The following is a 14,706-nucleotide window of genomic DNA, read 5'->3' on the forward strand; positions in this document are numbered from 1 at the left end:
ATTTTAACATCCCAGGTATTTATTATTTTTCCTCTGCTTAATTCTCCATACCTACAAGTTTGAGTCTTGTTCAGAACTTAAACTGAAAGAAGAACGAGATATAATAGAATTGTTGGTGGCGTGGGTGAGATGGCAAGTGATAGGAAAAATAAAGAGGAAATTAGACCGGAAGAATTAGTGGAATGATTCGAGGAGATCATTTGGCTCATGGCTGAGATATTATTTGATTGAGATCATTTCCTGCAGAGAAATGTTTTATTAATGAAAGATATAACTCAAAACAATGTCTTAACTAATATCCCCAGGTATGTTGACTGAGGCATTGTGTGTTTGCAGCATTTTCTGCTGCATTTCACATGTTCAGCTTGAAAAATTTCTTTGTATTATTTGCTATATTATATTGTTCAGTATTATTGTTGGTTAACTTAATCTTAAAGACATATCTCTGTAACAAATGTGTTATAAGCTCTAATGATAGTGCTGATTTGTTGGATAAAATCTTGGAAGTATTGCTATATTATTCACAAAATTCAAGAAGTTAATAAAACCTCACAAACTAGTGTCTCTTCCAGAAGCTTTCCGGGTATTAGACAGGCGGCACGGTGGCGCAGCGGTAGAGTTGCTGCCTTACAGCAAATGCAGCGCCGGAGACCCGGGTTCCATCCTGACTACGGGTGCTGTCTGTACAGAGTTTGTACGTTCTCCCCGTGACCTGCGTGGGATTTCATATTTTATTTTCATATTTCAGATACAGCGTGGAAACAGGCCTTTTTGGCCCACCAAGTCCGCGCCGCCCAGCGATTAACACTATCCGCACATTAACACTATCCTACACACACTAGGGACAATTTTTACATTTACCCAGTCAATTAACCTACATACCTGTACCTGTACGTACCTGTACGTCTTTCTCAGAGATCTTCGGTTTCCTCCCACACTCCAAAGACGTACAGGTTTGTAGGTTAATTGGTTTGGTAAATGTAAAAATTGTCCCTAGTGGGTGTAGGATAGTGTTAGTGTGCGGGGATCGCTGGTCGGCGCGGACCCAGTGGGCCGAAGAGCCTGTTTCCGCGCTGTATCTCTAAACTAAACTAAACTAAACTAAAGGAACTTGCAACGTTCTGCAGGTAAAGAGACATGCGGCAAGTGGGACACTTTAAGTATGGGATATGGAGAGTTCTGAGCCAGCATATACCCGTTGGAGTGAATGACAAAGCTGTTACGATAGTGGAATCCTGGGAGATGAGGCATTCTTAAGGCATATTAAAGTAGATAAGTCCCTGAGGCCTGAGCAAGTGTATGGTAGAATATTGTGGGAAGCTGGGAGCTCTGACAGATATTTGTCTATTTTCTATGTTTCTATATTTCTATGTAAAGTCTTTGAAAAATTCTGAAAAGAACACAAAAGCAGATCTAATTAGCAAAACAAATTTACTCGTCTGCATTTCCAGCTTAATGCTGCTTCACGGCAGCAGATGCAATGTACTCGTCTGCATTTCCAGCTTAATGCTGCTTCACGGCAGCAGATGCAATTTACAGACTGTTCCGATAAAAACGTACGGCAGAAAAGTGGAAGTATTACACATGAAAATATAAATTCCATGGACACTTTCAAGACTGACCTATTGTGGTTCAGTTATGTGACACAGCAGTGGTAGCTTGAAACACAGGGGATGGCTCAATATTGATTTTCCAGAAAATAACTATGAACACATTTTCTTTGAATTTTTATTACACAAACTTTAAAAAGGAATATGTAATACCAGAAAGAACATTTCACATACTGAATTGCTTATTTTCCACTGTTCTGTATTTAAAATAATTTCCATTATTTTCAAAGGCATTGAAATTGAAGATTTTAGCTCGTAATTATATGAAGTTGTATGCAATGGAATCATGATTTGCAGTATGTAAATTAAACGCTCGATTAGCACCAATGGGTCTGAGTTTCAACACCACCTCTCTTTTCTGGGTGGGTTTTACTCCATGGATAAAAGCACTTTGGTGGAAGATTATTTCTTAACCAGAGCATAGCAAGTGGGCCACAAGACCACAGAAATGTTGGATCTCACTGCTTTGGCTCCCGGATTGTGCAAGACATGAGGAAGCCTGGGGGCGAGAGGGGTATTGTTATTCACATAAGCACTTTGATTGCCAGAATACTGGGTGAACAGTAGGAATCAGTTTATCCGTCCTTCCCGAGTACGTATAATCACAGTCATACAGCTGTACAGCACAGGAGTCAGCCCTGTGGCTCACCTTGTCCATACCAACCCAGTTGGCATCTTTGGCTAGTACCATTTGCCTGCATTTGGCCCATTGTCCTTTAAACACTTCCGATCTTTATATCTGTCCAAATGATTTTAAAAAAATCATAATTGTATCCACTTCTACAAGCTACCTCTGGCAACTCATTTCAGATACGGACTACTCTCTGAGTGAAACCGTGGCCCCTGAGGCCACAGAAACATAGAAAATAGGTGCAGGAGGAGGCCATTTGTCCCTTCGAGCCAGCACCGCCATTCACTGTGATCATGGCTGATCATCCACAATCAGTAACACATGCCTGCCTTCTCCCCATATCCCTTGATTCCACTAGTCCCTAGAGCTCTATCTAACTCTCTCTTAAATTCATCCAGTGATTTGGCCTCCACTGCCCTCTATCATCATATCATATCATATCATATATATACAGCCGGAAACAGGCCTTTTCGGCCCACCAAGTCCGTGCCGCCCAGCGATCCCCGTACATTAACACTATCCTACACCCACTAGGGACAATTTTTACATTTACCCAGCCAATTAACCTACATACCTGTACGTCTTTGGAGTGTGGGAGGAAACCGAAGAACTCGGAGAAAACCCACGCAGGTCACGGGGAGAACGTACAAACTCCTTACAGTGCAGCACCCGTAGTCAGGATCGAACCTGAGTCTCCGGCGCTGCATTCGCTGTAAAGCAGCAACTCTACCGCTGCGCTACCGTGCCGCGTGAGGCAGAGAATTCCACAAATTCACAACTCTCTGGGTGAAAAAGTTTATTCTCACCTCAGTTTTAAATGGCCTCCCCTTTATTCTTAGACTGTAGTTCTGGACTCCCCCAACATTGGGAACATTTTTCCTGCATCTAGTTTATCCAGTCCTTTCATAATTTTATACATCTCTATAACATCCCCTTTCATCCTTCTAAACTCCAGTGAATACAAGCCCAGTCTTTCCAATCTTTCCTCATATGACAGTCCCGCCATCCTGGGGATTAACCTCATGAACCTACGCTGCACTGCCTCAATAGCCTACTTCCTCCAAGTCACAAGCCCTTTCTAAATCTCTCCCCTCTCACCGTAGGCCTATTATCTCTCGATGCAGACTCAACCACCATGGGAAAAAGACTGTGAGCATTCACTTTGTCCATGCCACCTCACGATCTTGTACAGCTCAATCAGGGCACCTCTCTGGCTCTTACGTTCCAAAGAAAAAAGGCCCAGCCTAACATATAACTCAAAACTTCAACCCCACGTAACTTCTTTTGAACCCCCTCCAACTTAATGACATCCTTCCTACAGCTGGGTGATCAGAGTTGTACATGGATATCCAAGTGTGGTCTCACCAACAACTTGTACAGCTGCCAACGTTTGTATTCAATACCTTTCCATTGAAGGCAAGCATGCAAATGGCTTTTCCACTACACAGTCCACCTGACTCGCCACTCTTAGGGAATCATGCACCTGTACCCTAGATCACACTGTTCTGCAACACTCTCCTGGGCTCTCCCACTTATCCTATATGTCCTCTCCTGTTTTGACAAACCAGTGCAACACATCACACTGCTCAGAGTTAAATGACATTTGGCATTCCTAGGCCCACCTTCCCATCTGATCTCTATCTTGTTGTAAACTTAGATATCCTTCCTCTTTTATCCAAATCGCTAATGTAAACACTGTACAGCAGCAGACCCAGCATGTTTCCCCAGCACACTGCTGGTCACAGGCTTCCAATCAGAAAAACATTCCTCCACAACTACCCTTTGGTTCCTTCCTCCAAGTCAATTTTGAATCCAATTGGCTCACTCACCTTGGATTTCATGTGATCTCACCTTCAGACAGGCTACCCTGCTGGCCCTTGCCAAAGGTCTTGCGAAAGTCAATCTAGACAGTGTCCATTGTCCCGCCCTCATCAATCTTCTTGCCGATCTCTTCAAAAAACTCCCACAAATCAAATTTGTGCCCAAAGTGGTGTTGACCATCCCTAATGAAGTAGTGCCCATCTGAAGAACAAGTCAGTCTGAACAAGGGGCTCGACCCGAAACGTCACCCATTCCTTCCCTCCAGAGATGCTGCCTGACCCTCCAGCATTTTGTGTCTATCTTTGTGCACATCTGAATGCTGGCATATCCTGTCTCTAACAATCACCTTGGATGATATAACCTCCACTGATGGCAGGCTCACTGGGCTGATGTTCCCTGGCACGCCCAATTCACAACAAATATCATTTATTTCAAAATACAGTATACAATACAATTTCAATATTTAAAATCAATTTTATCCTTAACTTGAACATTTTTATTCACATTATTGGTTAAGGTCACATTCAAATAAAAAACTGATGTGAATGCATGCTGAATTTCAGCACATGTTTCTGATTGGAAGTTATATTACCTCTTCGCATTAAGAGACTGAGAAGAAGCACTTTTCTTTGGATTTCAATCTGGGATAGGAATCAGGTAGGTGGGGTTTGAGATGTGCAGTTAACCATCCTGAGCTTATTTGTGCTTGCCTGATTTTAACAGTGGCGCAGCGGTAGAGTTGCTGCCTTACAATGCCAGAGACCTGGGTTTGACCCCGACTATGGGTGCTGTCTGTACAGAGTTTGTAGAGCGCAAGCAAGCTGTACCACGTAAGTTTTCTCCGATATCTTCGGTTTCCTTCCACAATCCAAAGCAGTACAGGTTTGTAGGTATTTGGCTTGGTATAAATGTAACGTGTCCCTAGTGTGTGTAGGATAGTGTTAGTGTGCGGGGATCACTGGTCGGTGCAGACTTGGTGGGCCAAAGGGCCTGTTTCCACTCTGTATCTCTAAACTAAAAAACGAAACTCCTAAGTCAATTGACTAAAATCAATGGGCAAGGGATGGCCAAGACTGGACTGTAATAGCAGGCAACAGATTACTGTTCTTTGGATGTGAAGGAATGGTCTTTGACACAACAAAATGAGAGCGAGGAAGGAACTGGAAAGGGGGACACTACATTTTGCAATCCTATCTTTCTGGACCCACAAGGAAATTAAATAAATCTTTAAAATATTGACTACTTTGAGCCTCTTCTTGCTGCATTTACATTTCACGCATTCTTTACTTGGTGGAAAAGCCTCAGTTCTACCACAAATCAGTATACAAGTTGGACTCCCAATACTGTCACATAGGCTTTTATGAGTTTGCCCTGCCACCTATTTTGTTATTTAATTTCTTCTGCTTTCTCCCTTATCGTGAACTTTGCCTTTTGTTCTCTCCTCCCCAGTGTAATGCATCTAAAAATCTGTTTATTTCAAGCTATTATCAGTTCTGATGAAAGGCCATTAACCTGAAATGTTAATTCTATTTTTCTCTCCATAAATTCTGCCTGACACTAACTATCTAAGTCTGAAGATGGGTCTCGACCCAAAACGTCACCCATTCCTTCTCCCCAGAGATGCTGCCTGTCCCGCTGAGTTACTCCAGCATTTTGTGTCTATCTTCGGTTTAAACCAGCATCTGCAGTTCCTTCCTGCACTATTTCAAGATTTTTCTGTTTATAATCCAAATATAGTAGCTATAAAAATATACATGAAGATAGAACATCAGATAAGTGGTGCATTCCCCTGCCAATGTCTCGTTAATTTGAGGTGCTGCAAATGAGTTCGTAAAAAGACGCAAGTCGTAAATAGGCTTGTACTCGCTGGAATTTAGAAGACTGAGGGGGGATCTTATAGAAACATATAAAATTTTTAAGGGGTTGGAGAGGCTAGATGCGGGAAGATTGTTCCCGATGTTGGGGGAGTCCAGAACCAGAGGTCACAGCTTAAGGATAAGGGGGAAGTCTTTTAGGACCGAGATGAGAAAACATTTCTTCACACAGAGAGTGGTGAGTCTGTGGAATTCTCTGTCACAGAAGGTAGTTGAGGCCAGTTCATTGGCTATATTTAAGAGGGAGTTAGATGTGGCCCTTGTGGCTAAAGGGATCAGTGGGTATGGAGAGAAGGCAGGTACAGGTTACTGAGCTGGATGATCAGCCATGATCATATTGAATGGCGGTGCAGGCTTGAAGGGCCGACTGGCCTACTCCTGCACCTATTTTTTTTTTCTATGTCTAAGACGATAACTGCAGTCTTCTCTGGTGCAATCTGATGTTTCTAGATCTCGAACTGCTTTTCACTTACATTCACCAAAACATTTGCAATGACAAACTAAATATTGTGGATGTACTGAAATAATTATGTTCCTTCATAAATAGTGCAGGACCTCTTTACCATGCTTAATTTAAAAAAAAGTAATATTCTCAAAATACTAACAGAAATCTTCTTTAAATATACTTTAACGAGCACACCGTTGAAGTCAGAAGCAGATGTCACGAATGCTGGAAATAGAGACATCATAGAGTCATTGAGTCATACAGCACAGAAACAGATCCTTCTGTCAAACTTTGTCCATGTCAACCAGCATGCCCCATCTAAGCTGGCCCCATTTACAGACATTAGGGCCTTATCCTTCTGAACCTTTCCTATCCATGTATCTGTCCAGATGTCTTTAAAATCAGAAACAAAAACTGAAAATGCTGGGAATACTCAGGCAATTGGGCAATATCTACATAAAGAGAAACAGGGTTAGCATTTCAGGTTGATAGCTCCCATCAATTGTCCCTGTCAATCAGATGAAATATATTGACCTGAGATTATAATTTGACTACAAATTTAGAGGGGTGCTCAAAGTACAGAAGTCAGCTGTGATGGCTTCCAACCATTTTCTAACCAGTTAGGACACTTTATAATATTTTAATTAAATATGACCAATTTGAAAGCCGATATCTTAGTATACTTTGTTTATAAAATGTGCAGGCAATTCCATTGCAGCACCTCTGAATAATTCATTGTTGTCATAAAGTGTAGATATATCATTAATAACCCAACAGTTCTTTTTACCAATCAGTAATATTATTTTATGTAAAACATAATCGTTGATTGGACTCAACAAAGATTACTCTGATTGATAAATTGCAATTGTTACTTTGGTTGAGGTTAAAGCAAGTTCACTTATTTTGTAACAAAATACAATAACAAGCCTATTAAGGTTACGGATTATAAAAAATGAATAGAAAACTGCCAAAGTAAGTTGGGTGAGATATTCTCCATGTTGCAACCACATCCTTGTGCATCCACGTGACGTCTTGGAATTCGTTGGAATTGCAACAAGCATTTGGTAACTTTTCCTAAACTAAAAACTTGCATTTCCCTTCTCTTCCAATGCACACTATACTCCAAACATTCAGTGCTGAACTCCACAAAGTGCACCCACATGCAGGAAGCTGGTTGGTGTCACCTTTTTCTCATTTTGCAATATTCTTCTGCCATTTCCCGGTAAAATATATTGATCTTTCCACACATCAGGCGAGTGTATGTGTATAATACATTCTGTACAGTTCTTCCCATTAATGGCCTTGCAAGTTTATAAGTCCGATTTGATGTGTCCTGTAAAATACAACAGAAGTTCAGTAACTGGTTTGTTGAAATATCATCAGTATTCTCCAGCAGGTCCCTTGAAACTTAGCAAAATGTTTCAGGACTTGTAATGGTTTATGGACCTTTATTATGGACCATCATGGACCATTATTGTAATGGTTTATGGACAATGTCTCTCCAGAATTAAGTCTCCAGACTGAAAGTGAATTGATTCAATTGAAAATAAAAGAGTACAATTTCAACTAAAACAGTAAAAGTACTAACATTTTAGCCTCTTTATTTGGATAAAGAAAATTACCAATCAGGATGAGGCAGCTTATAGCTCAATATGGTTTTAATGGAAACCATCTGTTTCTGATCGTTTTCCTCCATAAATCTAAACCAAAAATGTATGAGAAAAAATCTAGATCTTTTCATGATGCTCTATCATGAACTGACCTTCATGGTAAAAAATCATTTACTATGGCAATAAATTACAAACAGTTGAAATGTCAACAACTTTTGCCTTGATATTCATTGCTGGCTCATTTTGCTAAGTGACCAATATAGTAACAGCTACTTTTGACCTCCTGAAATTGCTCCCAGTATGTTGGATGGGAAAGAAATAGAGTGAACAGGTGGTCGATGATCGGCCGGGGCTCAGTGGGCAGAAGGGCCTTTTTCCACACCGTACCTCTAAACTAAACTCCAATCTCACCCCCTCTGAACACCAAGCTCATTCTGCAACAATCCTAACATAGTTATTAAGGCCACCCACAAGGGAGGGGCTGTTGTTGTCTGGCCGGCCGACGTCTGAGGCCAGGTGCCAGCTCTTGGATGCCTCCTCAGACCTACCCATTGACCGTGACCCATAGACACGGTGAGCATTTCACCGAATGCTTGCACTTGGCCTGCCAAGGCCTACTGGATCTCCCGGTTTTTTCTCCCCTTCCCATTCCCATAGTGACCATTCTGTCCTGAGCCTTCCCCTCCCTTTTCCCTGTGCCCCACCTGCACTCACGCCCAATTCTACCCGCCCCCTCCCTCTCCACCCACATTCGTTCCTTTGGTTTTACAATTCGCAACTCTTCAATCCTTTTGTCTCATGGCTTTTGTCTTTCAACTCTGGCCTTTGTCCAACCTCTCCTCATCTGTGTCCACCCATTATCTGCCACACTTTGTCCTGTCCCTCCACTCTTCCAGCTTCCCATCCCCCTCCTGAAGAAGGGCCCTGACCTGAAACGTCACCTATCCATGTCCTTCAGTGATGTTGCCTGACCCGTTAAATTATTCCAGCACTTAGTGTTTTTTTTAGATTTCAGTGATAAATGAACCCCTGGGATGGTATTGCTGAAGCCCTATTCCCATGGTGCCTTGCCTGCCTTTGATAAGAGTTCTTGTAGACGGGCCTTCTGTATGTTACCTCTGACAACACTGTGTAGGTTTTGTCACAACTCTTACATTTCACAAATGGGCAGAAACATTTGAAGATGATTATGATTGCTCTGAATAATTAGGAAAAAATGAAAAGGTTATCGGCATGGTGGCAAGGCGGTAGAGCCTTACAGCGCTAGAGACCTGGGTTTGATCCTGACTATGGGTACTTGGCTGTCCGGAGTTTGTACGTTCTCCCCGTGACCAGCGTGGGTTTTCTCCGAGATCTTCGGTTTCCTCCCACACTCCAAAACGTTAATTGGCTGGGTATAAAATGTGAAATTGTCCCTAGTGTGTGTAGGGTAGTGTTAGTGTGCTGGGATCACTGGTCGTTGCTGACTCAGTGGGCCTGTTTCCGCGCTGAATCTCTAAACTGAACTAAACTAAAATTAAAATTAGAATTAAACGAAATACATTAAATTACTATGAAATAATGAAAAACAGTTAGCATAAAATTAAGCAGCCAATCAGGATGGGCGACCCCGTTCAAATGAGTGGAGATTCAATGCTATAATAATAATAATAATATAATAATAATATTCATTTATTGTCATTGCAACGAGTACAACGAAATTAAAAAATAGCCAATCCTGACGGTGCGTAAAAACATATATGCAATAAATGCACAAACAAAATAAATACAATTATATTAAGTACAAAAGTTTTAACAGTGTTGCCTAGTGCAGAAAGTAGTGTTCAGTTCTCGTATGGCCCTGGGGTAAAAACTGTTCTTAAGTCTGTTTGTTCGGGATTTGATCGACCTGAAACGTCGACCAGAGGGCAGATGAACAAACAGACGGTGGCCGGGGTGGGATGGATCTTTTATTATTTTGCCTGCTCTACTGAGGCAGCGTAGGCTGAACAGGTGCTCCAGGGAGGGCAGTGAGCAGCCGATGATCTTCTGGGCCGTCGTGATGACCCTCTGAAGGGTCTTCCTGTCCTTTTCTGAGCAGCTGGCATACCTATCAGAGCTGGCTAGTTTAGAGTAGGGCAGGTGGACTCCTCAGAATCCCCACATGATGTGTGTGCATTGTTGGACTTCACATGGGCTGCATTGGCAGAGCAAAATCATACTTGTACTGTTCTATTCAGCATGTTGCCCTGTTATGTGGCAGAAGGAACTGCAGATGCTGGACCTTCTGAAGGCCTGGAGAAGGGTCTCGACCAGAAACGTCACCCATTCCTTCTCTCCAGAGATGCTGCCTTTCCCGCTGAGTTACTACAGCATTTCATGTCTATCTTCGGTGTCTTACTGTTACGATGGGTCCATGTAAGTCTGGGATTTATCTGAGAACAGTTGACTAGATCCAATGCAGATCAACCCGTTTAATTGCATTAGGAATAACACAAGTTTGCAATCAATCTGGCACTCGGAAGGTCGCTCAAAAAATGAAAAATAATTTTAAATTATGAAATCATCTAAAAGCAAGAATTATTCTTGATGCTACTGATGGTATGATAGCATCAGTCAGTTATTCAAGCCTGTTCTGTGAGGGGTCATACATCCTGTAAACAACATTGAAGTAAACTTCAATGGAGAATCTCAGCACATACAGACTGAATGAATCAAATGACACATTTCAGTGCTTTAATAATTGTGAGGGTGGTGTAATGAAACACAGCCATCTGCACACAGAACGTTTCTCACCATTTCTCCAAGGATAGGCTGAAGTTACTGTTAACCTCCCACACAAAAGCAATGTAAGAGCCCCAGAATTGGGCCTCTTGTACAATCCCACCTCGTGGTGTTAACTGCATCAAATTTCACATCCTAGCCAAAGTGCTGCATGATTATTAACTTCCTCGTTGCCTGAGAGTGCAACCAACATTTTATCACTCAACTCTGTGGTAACCGTAAATATAGTGGTAAAAGTATCAGGAGAACATGGAACCATGCAAGCTAGTTTGTGTTCTTTTAGTTTATAATTATAAAACTCACTAAAGTTCAGCATTGTGATGAGCAATGCAGAATGCCATATTCCAATGCGGAAAAAAAAAATCACTTCTGGCATCTCAACTTTGACATTTCGCTTCTACACCTTGTTCTTACACAATTTCAAAATGTCCGATGAATACTTTGTCATGAGAATATGGAACCATGCAAGCTAGATTGTGTTAGAAACATACAAACAGAAAATAGGTGCAGGAAGAGGCCATTTGGCCCTTCGAGCCAGCACTGCCATTCATTGTGATCATGGCTGATCATCCACAATCAGTAACCCGTGCCTGCCTTCTCCCCATATCCCTTGATTCCGCTAGCTTCTAGGGCTCTACCTAACTCTCTTTTAAATTCATCAGTGAATTGGCCTCCACTGCCTTCTGTGGCAGAGAATTCCACAAATTCACAACTGTTCTTTTATTTTATAATTATAAAATTAACTAAAGTTCAACATTAGTTTCAAAGTCTACTTGGGCCTTTTGGAAGGGTGGGCTGAAAGATGGCAGATGGAGTTTAATGCTGATAAGTGTGAGGTGCTGCATTTTGGTAGGACAAATCAAAATAGGACGTACAGGGTAAATGGTAGGGAATTGAGGAATGCAGTGGAACAGAGGGATCTGGGAATAACTGTGCATTGTTCCCTGAAGGTGGAATCTCATGTGGATAGGGTGGTGAAGAAGGCGTTTGGTATGCTTGCCTTTATAAATCAGAGCATCGAGTATAGAAGTTGGGATGTAATGTTGAAATTGTACAGGGCATTGGTGAGGCCGAATCTGGAGTATGGTGTGCAGTTCTGGTCGCCAAATTATAGGAAGGATGTCGACAAAATGGAGAGGGTACAGAGGAGATTTACTAGAATGTTGCCTGGGTTTCAGCACTTAGGCTACAGAGAGAGGTTGAACAGGTTGGGTCTTTATTCTTTGGAGCGTAGAAGGTTGAGGGGGGACTTGATAGAGGTTTTTAAAATTTTGAGAGGGACGGACAGAGTTGACGTGGGTAGGCTTTTCCCTTTGAGAGTGGGGATGATTCCAACAAGGGGACATAGCTTCAGAATTGAGGGACAAAGGTTTAGGGGTAACATGAGGGGGAACTTCTTTACTCAGAGGGTTGTGGCTGTATGGAATGGGCTTCCGGTGGAAGTGGTGGAGGCTGGCTCGATTTTATTATTTAAGAGTAAATTGGATAGGTATATGGATAGGAGGGGATTGGAGGGTTATGGTCTGAGTGCAGGTAGATGAGACTAGGTCAGGGAGAATGGTCGGCGTGGACTGGTAGGGCCGGACAGGCCTGTTTCCATGCTGTAGTTGTTATATATGTTATATGTTATATGTTATTATGATAAGCAATGCAGAATGTGATATTCCAATGCGAAAAGAAAATTAATTCACTTCTGACATTTCTACTTTGACATTTCACTTCTATACCTTGCTCCATTCTTAAACATTTTCAAAATGTCCCATGAATACTTTGTCATGTTCATAAGACATAGGAGCAGAATTGGACCATTTGGCCCATTGAGTCTACTCTGTCATTCAATCATGGCTGATCTATAAAGATTGTTTTTTGGATTGGAGGCCTGTGACCAGTGGCCTGTGGCATCGCTGCTGGCCCCATTGTTTAGTTCAGTTTAGTTTAGTTTAGTTTAGTTTAGTTTAGTTTAGTTTAGTTTAGTTTAGTTTAGTTTAGTTTAGTTTAGTTTAGTTTAGTTTAGTTTTGTTTAGTTTTGTTTACTTTAGTTGAGTTTTGTTTAGAAATACAGTGCGGAAACAGGCCCTTTGGAGATTAAGAATGAGTTTCTACTCAGGACAATTGGAAAATATGTTAAGGATTTTATACATTGAACCCAGTACTGGACTAACGTAGAAAATAAGTGCAGGAGTAGGCCATTCAGCCCTTCGTGCCAGCACTGCCATTCAATATGATAATGGCTGATCATCCAAAATCAGTGCCCCGTTCCTGCTTTCTCCTCAGATCCCTTGATTCCGTTAGCCATTATCGAACTCTCTCTTAAATGCAAGAGTCTCTCTTGAAGACTGTTCTATTACTGTGAATTCACTTAAGGGACCAATTCACTTAAAGGACAAAAGTTTAGGGGTAACATGAGGGGTAACTTCTTTACTCAGAGGGTGGTGGCTGTGTGGAATGAGCTTCCGGTGGAAGTGGTGGAGGCAGGCTCGATTTTATTATTTAAGAGTAAATTGGATAAGTATATGGATGGGAGGGGATTGGATGGTTATGGCCTGAGAGCAGGTAGATGAGACTAGGTCAGAGAAAGTGTTCGGCATGGACTGGTAGGGCCGAACGGGCCTGTTTCCATGCTGTAATTGTTATATGGTTATATGGTTATATGGTGAACATTTAGTAGGATGTAGAAGGATTTAAATGTAGAAAATAGGCAAATCACAACTCTTGGTCATCCGTATTTTCACCCCTTTAAGCTTGATTTACTTTAATCATTTTCAAAAAAACGTGTTAATCACTGGAGAATATGGAGAATATGCTACAGATTAGAAGTTAAGAAGTATTTTGCAAAAGTATTTAACTTTGCTTTACATCCTGTGGAGGGTTATGGGTCCTCTTGGTTTTGAAGAAAGTCAGACAGATTGTTTGACTCTACACAGGAGACACAAGATGCTGGAATCTTGGAATCTTGGAAAAAACAAAGTGCTGGAGGAACTCAGCGGATCAGGCAACATCTGTGGAGGGTATGGAGAGGCAATATTTCTGGTCGGAACCCTTCTTCAGACAAAGATTGTTCAGCTACTCTTTGATCCTAAATTAGACTTTTGGTAATAAAGAAAATGTTTATATCTGATAACATTTAAATGTATTTATAACAGCTTGCAATCCTATAAGGCATTCTATACATAAACAATATGTGCAGGCTGGAGGCAATTGCAGTCATGAATCTTTGAACCCTTCAATGTGCAGTTGTATTGCTAACTGTGCTTTAATGCATTTGTCACTACTCTCTGATCAGTACACTGTACAAATTACATTCACCTCTTTAATCAATGAGTGCTCTATTTTCAACAAGAATAGATAAGCACAGATCAGGAACAGAATGAGAAGCTCGCCACGGGGACAAATGTCCTTCTTTGCACATTTTGCCTGTCGTTTACTAATTCTTTCTCTGTGGGTATAATTTTAGTTTTAGTTTGAGGTTATAGGTCTTGTGATGCCAATGTGCAGTATCCATGATGTTTATTTGAACCCTAGATAGAATCACAGTCATAGAGCTGTACAGTAGGAAACAGGCCCCTTGGCCCACCCTGCCCATGCTGACCGTTGGTACATTGGGCTAATCCCATTTACCAGCATTTGTCTCTCTAAAGCTTTCCCTTCTATGTGTCACTTAAAAGTTGTCATTATATCTATGGCTTCTTTTGGAAGCTCATTCCAGATACAGAATGAATGGAAAAGTTGCTGCTGAGGACCGTATTAAAGCTCTCTCCTCTCACCTTAAACCTTTGCCCTTTACTTTTTAGAATTCTCTACCGTGGGGAAAAGATTGTTGGCATTTATCGTTTCCATGCCACTCACGATTGTGCAGAACTCAATAAGGTCACCCTCAGCCCCCTAGGCTCCAATTAAAGAGATCCCAACCTACCCAACCTCCCCCTGTAACTCAAGCCTGAAAGCCCAGGTA

The 14,706-nt window shown here is 41.6% G+C and overlaps 1 protein-coding gene across 1 annotated transcript in view; it reads right to left on the bottom strand.

Moving 5' to 3' along the window:
• Positions 1–7,561: 7,561 nt before the first annotated feature.
• LOC144599345 (erythropoietin-like) overlaps positions 7,562–14,706 on the bottom strand; it is a 57,266-nt gene continuing 50,121 nt past the window's right edge. The window contains exon 5 of the mRNA XM_078410137.1: positions 7,562–7,714. Coding sequence (XP_078266263.1) covers positions 7,562–7,714 — 153 coding nt within the window. The remainder of the gene's footprint in view (positions 7,715–14,706) is intronic.

This window comes from Rhinoraja longicauda, chromosome 13, assembly GCF_053455715.1.
Source record: "Rhinoraja longicauda isolate Sanriku21f chromosome 13, sRhiLon1.1, whole genome shotgun sequence".
Lineage (NCBI taxonomy): Eukaryota > Metazoa > Chordata > Chondrichthyes > Rajiformes > Arhynchobatidae > Rhinoraja > Rhinoraja longicauda.